The 16,484-nt window shown below is 46.8% G+C and overlaps 1 protein-coding gene across 1 annotated transcript in view; it reads left to right on the forward strand.

Annotated features, from left to right (window-relative positions):
* Window positions 1–7,892: 7,892 nt before the first annotated feature.
* Window positions 7,893–16,484, forward strand: part of GDI2 (GDP dissociation inhibitor 2) — a 31,253-nt gene continuing 22,661 nt past the window's right edge. Inside the window, exon 1 of the mRNA XM_082239218.1 lies at window positions 7,893–8,040. Within this exon, the coding sequence (XP_082095344.1) occupies window positions 7,996–8,040 (45 nt within the window). The 5' untranslated portion in view covers window positions 7,893–7,995. The remainder of the gene's footprint in view (window positions 8,041–16,484) is intronic.

Genomic DNA, 16,484 nt, shown 5'->3' on the forward strand with positions numbered 1-16,484 from the left:
AGCTCCGAAGGCCTTCTGGCGGTTCCCTCCCTGTGAGAAGCAAAGCTACAGGGAACCAGCCAGGCAGAGGGCAAAAGACTTTTGTGGCTAATAACTAAACTGCATGACGGATCGGCCGCTAGGGTGAGAATCACTCCGGCAGGCGACCTCTCAAATCCAGTAACCATCAATAGAGGTGTTCGTCAAGGATGTATCCTTGCTCCGACCCTTTTTAATCTATTTATAAGCGATATGAGGGCGCCTCTGATAGATTCTCAAGAGACGATCCGCGCCCCCCGTCTTGCCCAATATCGTTGCCCCCTTCTACTCTACGCAGACGACGCAGTGATCCTATCTTTTTCAAGAGTTGGCCTTAGGAGGGCCTTAAAAATTTTTGATGCTTACTGCAAATCAAATTTTCTTACAATTAATCACGTAAAGTCCAAAGTCCTAATTTTCACCAAGAGTCGAAAAACCTATAATTGGAGAATAGACGGGAAAGCCATAGACCAAGTTTTTAAATTTCAATACTTGGGTGTCCTTCTCCAACACAACATGGGCTGGAAGGTCCATCTTACATATGTATTAAATAGAGCTAAAGCCCTTTCCTTTGCGCTACTGCGTTTTTTCTTTTCAGATGGGGCTTTCCATATTCCATCAGTGTTAAAAGTTTTCAAGGCAAAGGTGATTGCAACAATAGCATATGCAATCCCAATATGGGGGTCCTTTGTTAATCTAACCCAGTTGGAGGTAATCCAAAACCAACTGCTAAGAAGGTTGCTAAAACTACCCAGGTGTGTAGGCAATACAGCTATACGACTCGAACTAAATGTGACATCTCTAGAAACCACACTATGGAAATGCATCCTCTGTTACTGGTTGGCATTATGGCATAAACTCCCATATCTCCACTTGATACAGTGTCTCTGGAGAAATGACTTCCCTAGCCCTTGGGCAAAAATAATACATGGGAAACTTGTGTCCTTAGGACTATCTCCATCTGAACTACTAAAATTGGATTTAATTTCTGCCAAGAGAATTATAACTCACAGATTAGAGGAGTTTGATTTACAATTTAATATTGCGACAGGTGGTGGCACCTGTTCGCCGATAAACCTTGGCTTAACACCACCAACGAAACTCCCAGCTTATTTAACTACCTTATCTGTGGTGATGCACAGGTATGCCTTTATAAAGGCTAGATTCAATGTTTTCCCATCAAATGTGTTGGGTAACAGACTCTCCAACGGACAGATCTCACTCCTCTGTGACTGTAAAAGTGGATCTATAGAATCGTTATACCATATAATCTTCTGTTGTCCATTACATTCGGCTCCACGGTCCAAGTTTCTGGCCCCACATTTATCGAGAATTGCTGACAGACCTCAGGAAGCCCAAATAATAATCTTATTAAACGACGAAGACTCAAGTAGATCCCTTGCAGTCGCTAGATACCTGATTAATGTCTTATTTCATAAGAGGAGAAATGGATCACTGTATGACTCTGACAGCTTAGCCAAACTTAAGAACCATCAATAAGTGCCAGAACTAAGACGCATATCCCCGAGGGATTTGAATTACGGTTGACACAGAGGGAGCTTATTGTATATAGTGTTTACTTAATTGAAGTAAAATTGGTTTTATATGGGTGTTTTAACTTGGAATTGTTTAAATTTTTTGTTTATGGATAAAGCTTGATGTATTGTTTTATATATGGGCCAATGGCCGTAATAAATCAAATCAATCAATCAAACCAGGCAGAGGGCCTTCTCGGTGGTGGCGCCCTCCCACCAGATGTCAAAAAGAAAAACAACTATCAGACTTTTAGAAGACATCTGAAGGCAACCCTGTTTAGGGCAGTGTTTCCCAACCTTTTTTGGGCAACGGCACACCTGTTTAAGGAAAAAAATCTCGCGGCACACCACCATTACAGCCCCGTGACGTCAGCGCGCAGCGTCACGCCGGGAGGGACGCACGAAAGTGAAAGTTTTTTCCCTCCCCCTTGCCGGGGAACCTCCAAGCTTTGGGGGTGGGAGGAGGCAGCAGAGCGAGGGACTGAGGGACGGCGGCAACTGAGGCGGCGGCGGCTGTTGTGGTGGTGGCGGCGATAGCGGGCGGAGGAGGGGGCGGCGGCGGGGCTTGAGGAGCCGTCGCCGGGAGTTGCTGCTGCTGTTGTTGCTGCTGCTGCCCGGACATGCCGGCCTCCTCCTCCTCCGCTGTCTCGCGCTCCTCCCTTTTGCACGCGCTGCCCCGCCGCTCGGCACCACCACTGCGGAGCCGCCCCCGGCTCGACGCGAATCCTCGCCGCTGCCGCCTCTCACCGCCCGACTCGCCCGCCTCCCTCCCACGGCACACCAGCCAATGTCTCACGGCACAGTAGTGTGCCGCGGAACACCGGTTGGGAAACACTGGTTTAGGGAAGCTTTTAATGTTTACAGTGGTACCTTGGGTTACATACGCTTCAGGTTACAGACTCCACTAACCCATAAATAGTACCTCGGGTTAAGAACTTTGCTTCAGGATGAGAACAGAAATCGTGCTCCAGAGGCACGGCAGCAGCGGGAGGCCCCATTAGCTAAAGTGGTGCTTCAGGTTAAGAACAGTTTCAGGTTAAGAACGGACCTCCAGAACGAATTAAGTACTTAACCCAAGGTGCCACTGTAATAGATTATTGTATTTAAATATTCTGTTGGAAGCCGCCCAGGGTTGCTGAGGAAAGCCAGCCAGATGGGCGGGATATAAATTATTGTTGTTGTTGTTGTTAGGGAAGCCTGATGATCCCTGCAACCAACAAAATAATCACAGCAGGGCTGGCTTTCTTTGCAAAGCTCTTATTTCAAGTGACACGGCTGCCGGATGCCTTAGTCAGGAACCACACCCGAGGGCAGTCCATTTCCAAAGATTTGTCACTCTAAGGCGGCGTTCATCTGCTGCCCTTTGGCTTCTGAGTGTACAGATCTTCTGCTCTATCCAGGCATGTTCACTCAGTGCCACATCTACTAGACAAAGACTCTGTGTATTCCTGTTTTAAAAGTAGGAATACACATTGCTGCTTTATAACTAGCGCCTTCATATAGGCGCCAGGCAAGAACGTTCCTCTTCAGCCAGGCCTCCGGCTGGTTAATATCCAATACCCTTTTATTTTTTACTTTTTAAATATAGTTTTAATTTTTTTATAAAACAATTCAAACATTGCATTTCAAACATTATATAGTCTTTGCTCTGCCGAGCGCAGGACGTCCCACAATCCATCTGGTTTTCTATTATCAAATACAGTAATTACACTCGCACTTTATAGTTTTCTGATCTTAATAAATTTAGCATCGTCTCTTTTTCTCTGATCATGAAAAGTACCTCAGTTGATCGTCGCAGGATTTATTTCGGTCCTGCTAATGTCGTCACGTTTTTGCAATAATTATTCATATAACAAATAAATTTACTCCAGTCTCTTTGAAATTTTTGGTTCAGGATTCTACCAGTCAGCTTGGCCATCTCCGCATAGTCCATCATCTTCATCTGCCATCCTCGATTATTGACAATTCCTGTAACTTCCAACATCCAATACCCTTTTAAATGTGTTGTGGGAGAAGGGAATTACTGGTTTCTTTTTGTTCTTATTTTAGTATGTATTTTGTGTTCTATAGATTGCATTTTTACGTCGTGAACCACCCCGAGATCCCTAGATGAAAGGCAGCATATGCATTTTAATATTATTGCAGTCGTACCTCGATTCTCAAACGCCTTGGTACTCGTACATTTCGGCTCCTGAACGCCGCAAACCCGGAAGTAAGTGTTCCGGTTTGTGAACGTTTTCCGGAAGCCGAAAAACCTGATGCTGCTTCTGACTGAGTGCAGGACGTTCCTGCAGCCAATCGGAAGCTGCGCCTTGCTTTTTGAACGGTTGTGGGAATCGAACGGGCTCCCAAAACGGATTAGGTTCGAGAACCAAGTTGTTGTTGTTTAGTCGTTTAGTCGTGTCTGACTCTTCGTGACCCCCTGGACCAGAGCACGCCAGGCACTCCTGTCTTCCACTGCCTCCCGCAGTTTGGTCAAACTTATGCTGGTAGCTTCGAGAACACTGTCCCACCATCTCGTCCTCTGTCGTCCCCTTCTCCTTGTGCTCTCCATCTTTCCCAACATCAGGGTCTTTTCCAGGGAGTCTTCTCTTCTCCTGAGGTGGCCAAAGTCTTGGAGCCTCAGCTTCAGGATCTGTCCTTCCAGTGAGCACTCAGGGCTGATTTCCTTCAGAATGGAGAGGTTGGATCTTCTCCCAGTCCATGGGACTCTCAAGAGTCTCCTCCAGCACCAGAATTCAAAAGCATCCATTCTTCGGCGATCAGCCTTCTTCATGGTCCAGCTCTCACTTCCATACATCACTAGAGAATCAAGGAACCATTGTATTATAAGCATCATCGTAATCGAGTCAGGCAACAGGTCAGTCCACCAACAAGCTGCTAGAAAGTTCACTGTCATTCTCTTAATTTTTATTTTTTTAAATAGCAGCTAGCTTTCCTCCCTCCCAGAGTGGCTTAACACTCAATTCCTAAGAGGCTCTGTGAAGGAAATAGAACATGGGTAGGCAAACTAAGGCCCGGGGGCCGGATCCGGCCCAATCGCCTTCTAAATCCAGCCCCTGGACGGTCCGAGAATCAGCGTGTTTTTACATGAGTAGAATGTGGCCTTTTATTGAAAATGCATCTCTGGGTTATTTGTGGGGCTTGCCTGGTTTTTTTTACAAAAGTAGAATGTGTGTTTTTATTTAAAATGCATCTCTTGGGTTATTTGCATAGCTGTCAACGTTTCCCTTTTTTTAAGGGAAATTCCCTTATTCCGAATAGGATTCCTCGCAAGAAAAGGGAAAAGTTGATAGCTATGGGTATTTGTAGGGCATAGGAATTCGTCCTAAAAATATATATAGTCCGGCACCCAACAAGGTCTGAGGGACAGTGGACCGGCCCCCTGCTGAAAAAGTTTGCTAACCCCTGGAATAGAGAATCTCTTTATTAACTCCCAGAACTCTGAATAAACTACAACCCCCAGGACTCTTTGGGGAAAGCCATAACTATGGCATAATCATATTGCTGTACAGTGGTATCTCGGGTTAAGTACTTAATTTGTTCCAGAGGTCTGTTCTTAACCTGAAACTGTTCTTAACTTGAAGCATCACTTTAGCTAATGGGGCCTCCTGCTGCCACCGCGCCGTCGGAGCACAATTTCTGTTCTCCTCCTGAAGCAAAGTTCTTAACCTGAGGTACTATTTCTGGGTTAGCGGAGTCTGTAACCTGAAGCATATGTAACCTGAAGCGTATGTAACCTGTGGTACCACTGTATACAGTATTACACAAGCTTCAGGCATGTGTCTCAAGTTGGAGCGAGAAGGCACGTCTGCATTCAATGCCGGTCAAAGGAAGAGAGAAGAACAGGAAGTGCTATAGGCTGCTTCCTTTCAGGAGAGGAGGGGAAATGGCATCACACAGAGCCCTTTCTGCCAATTGTACGTCTATGGTCTCGGTATCTGCCTATCAGCAATACAGCTCTGTGGACTTACTGTACAGTGACTTACACATACTTACAAAAACATACAGTGGTACCTCAGGTTAAGAATTCGTTCTGGAGGTCCGTTCTTAACCTGAAACTGTTCTTAACCTGAAGCACCACTTTAGCTAATGGGGCCTCCCACTGCCGCACAATTTCTGTTCTCATCCTGAAGCAAAGTTCTTAACCTGAAGCACTATTTCTGGGTTAGCTGAGTATGTAACCTGAAGCGTATGTAACCCGAGGTACCACAGTATACTGCAGAAGGGGCCTTAGTGATCTGCTTTTACAACCCAATAGGTTTTCGGTTTTTAATCACGCAGCCCCAGCAAAAGAGCAAAAAACCACCTACATATAGGCCATGCATTTTCCTGCCTGCCCCTTCGGGTCTTTGCAAACTGCATTACTACCCGACTCCCTGCTGGTGATGCTCAGAAATGTTTGGCAGTTAGGTTAGCAGTGCTCAAGTGTTTTTTTTCTTCTTTCCAGCTGCGCACAGGAAATCTGAATGGGGCGGGGAGGAGGGGAGCTTGAGAAGGAAGAAAGAGGTGCTCTGGGTGAGAATTGTGCATCAATCAGCAAAGTTCCCCTGAGAGCTCCACCCAAACCTCTTTCCCAGCATATAAATTAAATTACAGTACAGTGGTGCCCCGCAAGACGAATGCCTCGCAAGACGGAAAACTCGCTAGACGAAAGAGTTTTCCGTTTTGGAGGTGCTTCGCAAAACGAATTTCCTATGGGCTTGCTTCGCAAGATGAAAATGTCTTGTGAGTTCCTGCTGGTTTTTTCCCCTCCCCCCCTTTCTAAGCCGCTAAGCTGCTTATCAGCTGATCTGATCAGCAGATAAGCCGCTAAAAGCGCTAATCTGCTAATCCGTCAATGGGCTTGCTTCACAAGACGAAAAAACCGCTAGACGAAGAGAATCACAGAACGGATTCTTTTCGTCTTGCGAGGCACCACTGTATATAAATTAAAAAGATGCATAGTTTTGATGAGTCAAGACCAGGCTTCCTCAGCCTCGGCCCTCCAGATGTTTTGAGACTGCAATTCCCATCATCCCTGACCACTGGTCCTGCTAGCTAGGGATCATGGGAGTTGTAGGCCAAAACATCTGGAGGAGGGAGGTTGAGGAAGCCTGGTCAAGATTGTGAGCAAGGCTTTTATTGCAGGACCCTGTGGAGATGCATATGTGCCTAAGACTGTTAAAATCACAACGTTCCTTAGGGTAGAATCCTATGCACATTTGTTGTTTAGTCATTTAGTTGTGTCCGCCTCTTCGTGACCCATGGACCAGAGCATGCCAGGCACTCTTGTCTTCCACTGCCTCCCGCAGTTTGGTCAAACTCATGCTGGTAGCTTCGAGAACACTGTCCCACCATCTCGTCCTCTGTCGTCCCCTTCTCCTTGTGCCCTCCATCTTTCCCAACATCAGGGTCTTTTCCTGGGAGTCTTCTCTTCTCATGAGGTGGCCAAAGTATTGGAGCCTCAGCTTCAGGACCTGTCCTTCCAGTGAGCACTCAGGGCTGATTTCCTTCAGAATTGATAGGTTTGATCTTCTTGCAGTCCATGGGACTCTCAAGAGTCTCCTCCAGCACCAGAATTCAAAAGCATCCATTCTTTGGCAATCAGCCTTCTTTATGGTCCAGCTCTCGCTTCCATACATCAATAATGTTTTAATAATAAAATAATAACAATAAATAATAATAATAAATAATAACAACAATGTAATAATAAAAAATAAAATAAAATAATAATAATAATAACAACAACCACCACAACCTTCCTTCACCCAAGGATCACAACAACAGTGATAATAATAATACTGCAAAACAAAAAAAACCCGCCACGCTTTTCTGCTGCGGAAGCCCGGCGAAGGGCAAGCGGCCTCTCCCGCGGCTCTGCGCCTGCGCGACCACCACCGATTCCCCCGGCAGGGGGCGCACCCTTCCCCCCCCCGACAGCGAATGAGGACGCTCGAGGGGCGGGCCTATCCGGATGACTGAGGCCTCCCTCGCGTCGGCGGACCAATCCGAGCTTCCTCTCCGGCCAGCGGCCCCCCTCCCCTCCCTTCCCGCCCTCGCCTCTCCGATGGAGGAGATTGGGGCTCCGGGGGGCTCCTCCTCCTCGGGCGGCCGCGGAGGCCCCGCCCCGGCCCCGCCCTCCCCTCGGCGCCGCCGCCAACCCGGCTCGCGCCACGACGCAGGCCCCGCCCCTCTGGCGCGCTCTCTTCCCGGCGGCGGCGGCGGCGGCGCCTCCATTTTCTGCTCCTCCTCCTCCTGGACGTCCGCAAAGTGCTGCCGCCCTCAGGCCCCTCAGCAGCCGCCGCCGCCGCCGCCGCCGCTCCTGCTGCAGCAGCGCCGCCTCCGCGGGGAGAGAGGAGCCGAGGCCGCCTCGCCAGACGCCTCCGCGGGCGGGACGACGACGCCCTCCTTCTGCCTCAGCAGCTCCAGCCGCAGCCGCCTCCTCCTCTTCGCCGCAGCCATGAACGAGGAGTACGACGTGATCGTGCTGGGCACCGGCCTGACGGTGAGCGGGGCCGGGGAGAGGCCTCCTCGACAGGCCGCCCTCCTCGCCGCCTTCTTCCGCCCTTCCCTCGCCCCTCGCGGCCTCCCCGCCTCCCTCCTCACGACTCACCTCAGGTTTTTGGTCGGGTTTCTCCCTCATTTATTTTATATATTCCTCACACAGACGGCCTATGACGTGTCTCCTTCTCTCCCCCCCCCCAGCAGGAAAAAACAAAATAATAATAATAAATAATAATAATAACAACGACAATAGGAGACTAGGACCAGCCGCCTGAGAAACAGTTTCTATCCAAATGCGATTTTTCGTTTTAAACGCAGTGTAAGGTCTTTATGGGAGTATATTGTATTTAATTATGGGACAATGACAATAAAGATTGTCGTAATAATTTTTATTATTTCTATCCGCCTGGCTGGCTTCCTCCAGCCGCTCTGGGTGGCTTACAGCACATAAAAAACACACTAAAATGTAATAGTAATTAATAATATAATGGTTTTACATAGGAAATACTCTTGAGGGTTCTTGTTTTTATTTTTTGGTACTGCCCGCCAAATGTCACTGGATCCAAAGGTGTCCCCCCCCCACCGCCACCCTCAATTTCCTTCCACGCCTTTTAACTTCTTTCTCCTCGCGATACTTTTATTATTTCTACCCCGCCCATCCGACTGCGTTGCCCCAGTCACTGTGGACGGCTTACAGCACGTATAAAAAAACCCCAGAATAAAACGTTACACTTAAAAAAGCTTCCCTGCTCAGGGCTGTCTTCTCTGGGGTGTTTGGCATTTGCATTTTTGGGTCGGTGGGGGGAGAACGAGCCGCTTGTCCATCTTTGGGAGAGCTTTATTTTTGGGGGTGGGGGTCGCCTCCAGCAGTTGCCCTGTCTCAGTCCATTTCCCTCCATTACAGTTTTTGCTCCTTATTTATCTTTTTTTAAAAAAGAAAACCCAAGCCTTAATTTGCTCCTCTCGCTGAATCTGTGCCATCTTTGTTCAGAGCTTCAATCTCCCCACTTCTCCCCCCCCCCATGTTTCTCCTTAGGGGTCGCTGCTGCCTTTGCCTTAACCTAATGCGTTTTTTCCTCTCCTGACGATTCCACGCTGGCCTCCTTTTCTCTGCGTGTATTGATTTTTTTTGTCCTATCATAACTCAGCTCACACGTCTCAGTGCTGCTTCCATCCTCCCATTGCCCATTTTGCATGCATGTCCCTCTTCTCCCCTTCTGGGGGCACTTACCTTTGCTCCTGCCCCCCCCCCAGGGCTGCCCAATAGCACAAATGGGACGCTGCCTGCCCCACAGACCTCATTCTGCCCGCAGCCAGCCCCTTCCTGCTCGTAGTCTTACTGGCATCCAGCCCACTCACTGACTTTAGCTTCCTCCTCCTTAGTCTGTGTTGCCTTTGTAGAATTCAACAGGGACCAAACCAGAATCACTAGGCTCCGCCTCTTCATTATCTCTGGCTCCACCTACTGCTGGCGTCCCTCCCTTCCACTCTGCCACTCCCTCATGGGCACCAGGCACCCTTGGTTTTTGGTGCTGTGGGTCAAACCACAGAGCCTAGGACTTGCCGATCAGAAGGTCGGCGGTTCGAATCCCCACGACGGGGTGAGCTCCCGTTGCTCAGTCCCTGCTCCTGCCAACCTAGCAGTTTGAAAGCACGTCAAAGTGCAAGTAGATAAATAGGTACCGCTCTGGCGGGAAGGTAAACGGTGTTTCCATGCTCTGCTCTGGTTCGCCAGAAGCGGCTTAGTCATGCTGGCCACATGACCCGGAAGCTGTACACCGGCTCCCTCGGCCAATAAAGCGAGATGAGCGCCACAACCCCAGAGTCGTCAGCAACTGGACCTAATGGTCAGGGGTCCCTTTGCCCTTGGCTGTAGCCACCCATGAAGAATTGCCCAGCATCCTGTTTCTCACTGTAGCCAACCAGATGCATCTTGGGAAGCCTGCAAGCAGGATCCGAGTGCAATAATCCTTTCCTGGTGTTTCTTTCAGCAGAAACCTACTGCCTCTGAGCATGGAAGCTCCACATTGTCTTCCTGATCTGTAGCTGTTGATAGGCCTTCATGTCTAATACTGTTTAAGCTGATGACAATTACTACATTTTGTGGCAGTGAGTTCCATAAGCTAACTAGGTGCTATGTGAGTACACCTGCCGTGCATCTTTATTCAGCAAAGAGCACCTAGCCATTTTACCTCTTAACCTTTCTACCTGGCATTCTTCCTCTACCAGTCTTAGTAGTAGTGACATCCCCTTTATTTGTCAGCAGTGCCATGTTCTGCAAGTGTCACTCCACTGCCCCTCTGATTCGCCACCCCATATTGCTCTTGCCAGTTCTGTCTCCATCCCTTTTCCCAGGCATCTTTGGTAACAGTGCTTCCCTGAAATGAAATCTCTCAATTCAGCCCCATCACCTCCCACTTACCTTGTACATGTGTCTCTTCAAACTCACCTGTCCCATGACCCTTTCTTCAGGGCACTGATTACCGTATTTTTCGCTCCATAAGACGCACCAGACCACAAGATGCACCTAGTTTTTGGAGGAGGAAAACAAGAAAAAAAATATTCTGGGCCTATGGCCGCAATAAAATTTCTCTCTCTAAAAAATTTCTCTCTCTAAAAATATTCTGAATCTCAGAAGCCAGAACAGCAAGAGGGATCGCTGCACAGTGAAAGCAGCAATTCCTCTTGCTGTTCTGGCTTCTGGGATAGCTGTGCAGCCTGCATTCGCTCCATAAGACGCACACACATTCCCCCTTACTTTTTAGGAGGGAAAAAGTGTGTCTTATAGAGCAAAAAATACGGTATATTTTGTCACATTCTTACTTGGTGCCCTTTTGCCCTCCAAGTGGCATTTTTAATTTCTTGCCCTTGTCTCTTCCCTTATGTCCTGTCCTTTCCTTTGTTTCATCCCCCCACCATTTTCTTTTAGCCTCTGGGCTTCGTTTTATTATTATTATTGACTGCACTTAGTCATGTTAATTATTTCCCCCATATTTCCCTTTATTACACATGCTTTTCTTTCTTACCCCTGTCTTACTGCTTAATTCTCCCAGTCATGGCACAGCTATTCTCTTTTCATCCTCCTTTTTACTCCTTCTCTCTCATGACCCCCCTCTTTGCCTCTGTTCTCATCCTCTGTTCTCTTCATACCAAATCCTCTTTGTTACAGCTCCAGAAAGATCAAGGTCATCCCCTCGGATACCACTGTTTTAATTCCATACTTGACGCACATCTCTGTGGTTTCACAGTGCTCACCATGTCTTCTAACCATTTAATTTGTCCTTTTCTTTTAACATTTCTTTACATCTCTGTTCCATTTTCATAACAGGCATCTGCTTTTCCTTCAGGGCAGCATACATGACCTTAAACTAGGCTTCCTCAACCTCAGCCCTCCAGATGTTTTGAGACTACAATTCCCATCATCCCTGACCACTGGTCCTGCTAGCTAGGGATCATGGGAGTTGTAGGCCAAAACATCTGGAGGGCCGAGGTTAAGGGCCACCCTGAGAGGAACTGATAGGCCACTTTGTGCTACTTATGTAGGATAAAAGTGTGTTGCAGATTTTTTTGAATGACCCAAGACTTCTTGGTTTGATTCAAGACTATGTAGAGATTTGAACGTGTATTTCAAACCCTGATCTCACATGTCCAAGAATTTAGCCATTGGCTCTTGCTTTACAGCCCTACCTTCCTGCCTGAGTCACATGACATCTCCTCTAGTCCTTGCTTGACTCTTTCCTTTAGGCCTGGCTCTGTTATGTTTTCCCCAGGCCTAGCCTTTTCTTGCATGCCTTGACTCCTTTTCCCATTCAGAATGTTTGTAGCTTCTCTCTTCTTCCCAGATCACTTCTGTCTCCTGACCCTTACCTGATTGTTAGCTCCTTCATCCTCTTACTTCTCTGGTTTGCTTTTATGGTGCTTTCCTCTTTGCCCTGTCAGGTCCATCTAGCATAATATTGTCAGTGGCTCTCCAGGGTTTGAGGCATCGGGGGATACCTGGGATTGAATCTGGGACCTTCTTCATGCTAAGCAGAGGCTCTGTCATTGAGCTATGGCCCTGTCCTCCTTTCCTACTGTCTAGTATCCCCTTGAAACTTCACTTTCAGTGGTGTCCTTGATCTCCCCTGCCCAGCCCAGCACCTTGGCTTTACTCTTTCCTGTGGCTATTCTCTTTGAAAGAAGGGTCTTCCTTCCAAATAGCCAGGTAACATCTTAATCCTTGTTCACTTGGCGCTTGTCATAAACTGAGCTCTTGCTGCAAACTGAACTATTTACATCAGCTAATATGACAAGAGGAGGAGCTTGTTTAAATTTGAGGGAGGAATAAATAGTGCTTCTCAAATATTGATTCTTGCCTTGCCGATTACTGCTACCCTTTTAAATTGTCGTTGCCTTTGGGGATTACAATCTCAAATTGACACCATCTTCTCGCTTGGACACCCTTTCTGTGAAAGGGAATTGATGGTCAGCACCTCCCCAAAAAAGCATGTTTGCCTTAATTTGGCAATAATGCTGTTTTCCATGTTTGAGGTGGCTTGATGCAGGAGTATGAATTTGACGCGGTATAGGAGGCCTTAGCCTCTATTGTTTCGTAGCAAACCAATTTTCTAGTTGTCACTGGTGGGTTAACATGGGTTCTGGGAAGCTGAATTTTAGCTGGCATTTAAAACAACCCTGCTACTGTTCACCATAATTTGCAGATGTTTTGAGAAGATGACTTTTTGTAGCCTTTTATGATCTGAAAAGGGGAGCTGCCTGCGAGGAGAGCTGCCTGAAAGTTGCTGTTATAGGGCATCGTATCTAAATGGTGGCAGCCTCGTATCTAAATGGTGGCAGTCACAGTGTAGACCAGTCACCTGATCTTTCAACAACCCTGTGTGTGTTCTTCTAATAAAATGGCTTTTCTCCCCGTCTTCCACTGATGGCTTACCAATTTCAGTTCTTGTAGTAGATATCAGTTCTGAACAAATGATGGATGGCAAGGCATAAGATGAGAGAAGGCATTGTTCTGTTGAGGGGAGAAATAAATATGGCTCTGAATGAACGCGTGCTTCCTGTGATTGTTGAAGCCAGCTTTTTCCTGCTTTTGTTTTCCAAAGCTTTGCTCGTTTGGAGGGATAGAACAAGAGATTTTTGCGTTTTGGCTGTGAAACATGCTTTGCATTCCTCTCTGACTTTGAAGGCCCCTGGGTGTAATTCTGCTAAGAGCTGTGTGTGTTTCCAGTGTTTTAGTGCTTCTGTGGTTACCAGCTGTGTGTCATGATTGCAGACTGCCGAAAGAAGGGCGTGGGTAATAAATGGAGTCTGCTTGGGCTCAGGTTAGTTACCCAGTGGCATTCGTTTTGCCATGTGCATTAGTACAGGCCTGCCGTCCAGAAACAAGTGAACAACACATGGAGAAAGCTCAGAGGCTGCTGCTCAAGCTGCACGATGAGCTTCTGTCTCTGTATGTGGCAGGAAAGCCCTTTCTCATGCTTGGGTGCATGTTGGACTGAATTTTGACCTCTTGGGACATAGCTTGCTTGTGGTTTCCTCTGTTTCCTAAGGAAATGCTGAATGAGACAAACGAAAATGTTTCAGCATAATTCTAGCAGGTAGAACCCTTGCATTCACTTATCTGCTTACAAGATTTAATTGCTGTAACCTCATTGTCCCTTGTCTAGCAGAGCTTGACTTTGAAAGACTTAAGGGTTTTGTTGGGTATGAACACTTTAGGCAAAACGGCTTTCCTTGACCAAAAATTGCAGCTAAGTAAAGTATCTGACACTTTACTTCATTTATTATAAATAAAAAGGCCTTGTGTTTAAACAGGATATATACACTTAAAATAATTAGTTCTGCATAATGAAGCTTGCATTTCTGAAATCTGGCCTGTCAGTCAACTCTGAAACTCCTTATCGTGGAACAGAAAACAGGTACACATTGGAGCTTTCAGCCAACACTCTTCAGGCTTTGAAATACCCTATTTCGTTGGCTTTGTCAGTAAACTGGGCATCTTTATAAAGAACTGAACCAGTCAATCTTAACTAAGAAGTTTTTGCATTAGCAAAGTTTAGTTCTACTACAGCATACAGTATTTCAAATGGGCCAAGGAATCAGATTGTGCAGTAACATAACCCTATTCCTTGCACTTCATTTAAAACCTTTTATGAAAGTGCAAAAAGCTCTTAAATCTTTCTTGCCCCCGAGCCTGTTCTTTATTGCGTTTAAAACATTTATATATGACTTTTAGTTCTTAAGAGTGGTTGAACAGGATGGGGAGGGAGGGGGTAGATAATTTGCCAGGCCTACCCAGTTAGTTCCTTGCAGATCTGAAACTTGACTCTAGATTAAAGTCCAGCAGCAGTCAAATTTCAGATATCTGAAGTAGGAAATCTTTCAAAGGGGTGAAACTGTCACCACAATTGGGAGCAAGCCTGAACTCTGCGCAGCTTCCTTAAGAGGAAATGGGGGGTGTAACTGGGCTGTAAGCATCAACTGCAAACCTTGGGAATGGTGCAATACTGTTCTGCAATCTGTGCATAGTTCCTCCTTGGCAATTTGACCTTCATTTGCTCACCAGTTCTGTATTTGATTTGAGCCTCAAACTTTTGATGTGTCTTCATGTTCTTGCTACACCCCAGGAGCAGTGCTGCTGCTTAGGGTGACGATTACCAGTTTTAAAAACTGCACGTCTCTATGTAGTGTTACTTGTTCACAGTGCTGCTCAGAGTTCTCACTAGTTTTTATAGAGGCTTACCTTGAAAACAACTGAAGAAAATAAGAGTGGGATTTCAGCCACACTGGCAAGAGAGGCCATCACGAGTATTCAAAACTCCCTAAGGCAACTCTTGACAAAGGTTCCTTAAGGGCTACATCTCTAGGCATCATGCTTTGTTGTGGTCTTCAGGACTGAAAACATGATGGTTGATCATGGGCTGCAGATCTAGGCTGGAATGCTTGTTGTGCCTCAGGAAGCTTATTGCCACTTCCGTAGCAAGAATCTGACCACTGTGTCCTTCAAACAACACTTGCTACATTTGGTGGGTAGAGAGAGAGACTTCAGCAGTAGCATTCTTGCATAAAAGATACGCAGTAGTACAGATTACTGACTTGCAGGTTCATTGGTTTGGTGGCATTACTTGGAAGTGGAGGACGTCACTGCAGCTAGACCAGCAGCCCAGTGAAACATAAGAAACTTTATAAACACATTGTTGGTCAGGGAATGAGTTTTGTAGCCAACACATCTGTCTCCAACAGGAAGAAGAGAGCCAGCTTACATAAACAGTTGTGTGTGAAGTACAGAGATCCACACGATTTGGGCTTGCCAGGTTCCTGTCTCTTTGCCGCTGGCATGGGCCACTGTGTAGCCTAAGGAGGCAGAACATTCAAGCCTTGACCATGTGTGCCTCCCTTTCTACTCACTGTTCCTGGTGAGGTTGCCGTTTTGGCCCTGCATGACTGGGCTACTCCAGGTCCACAACAGTCAAACAGGCCCCCAGCCGCCTTCTCAACTTTGGAGATCTCAGCATTGTCACACACATTCTGGTGATCAAAAAGCTGAAGAGTGATTTATAAGTTTGCATCAGGGACTTTTAGTCAAAAGTCCCTGATGCAAACATATAAATCACTCTACAAAATACAGGTACAGAGCTACAACAAATAGCTACAGTGCTGATCTTGATTATGGACAAAATGTTTATATAGCCACATGTCTGCCTTTCAAGCTCCCATTCTGGCTGGTCTGTGAGGGAACCCTGTGCACACCTACCCAAAGTTGTACGTGCACATGTTTCATTCAACAGATTTCAAAATGCATTCTGAGTATTTGGATCCAACTCAGCAGTAGACCAAATAGAACCCTTCTGAGTTGTAGAGAGGGGCCTCCTAGTAAAAACTGCAACTGCTGCTGCAACAGTTTTGCACCAAAAGCGGTCATTATTTCACCTGGCAGTATAGTGCCATGTGACCATGTCATGCAGATGGTCTTGGAGTTTTTGTTGGATGCCAGCAGCTCCATGATGGCTGGTATTGTGGTGCCCACATTTCCACTAAAGTCCTACCTGTGACGTTGGCATATGTCAAAGATTGCACAGTGTACAGTGGTACCTCTGGTTGCGAACGGGATCCATTCTGGAGCCCTGCTCACAACATGAGCAGAATGCAACCCACGCATGCGCAGGTCACAATTCACTGCTTCTGTGCGTGCGTGTGACATCATTTTGAGCGTCTGCGCATGCATGAGTGGCGAAACCTGGAAGTAACAGTAACCTGGAAGACGCAACCTGAAAAGATTTAACCTGAAGCAAACGTAACAAGAGGTATGACTAATTGTAGCTACAACATGATGCAACCGTGTTTGTAGTATTCACTGGACTATCTATATGTTTCCCCCTTCCCAACTATGTTGTGTTTCTCCTTTATGGGGAACTTGTGGCATTTGGAGTATTTGCTAAAGATCTGAGA

Source organism: Podarcis vaucheri (genome assembly GCF_965113315.1).
Source record: "Podarcis vaucheri genome assembly, chromosome: 10".
In the NCBI taxonomy this organism is placed as follows: Eukaryota; Metazoa; Chordata; class Lepidosauria; order Squamata; family Lacertidae; genus Podarcis; species Podarcis vaucheri.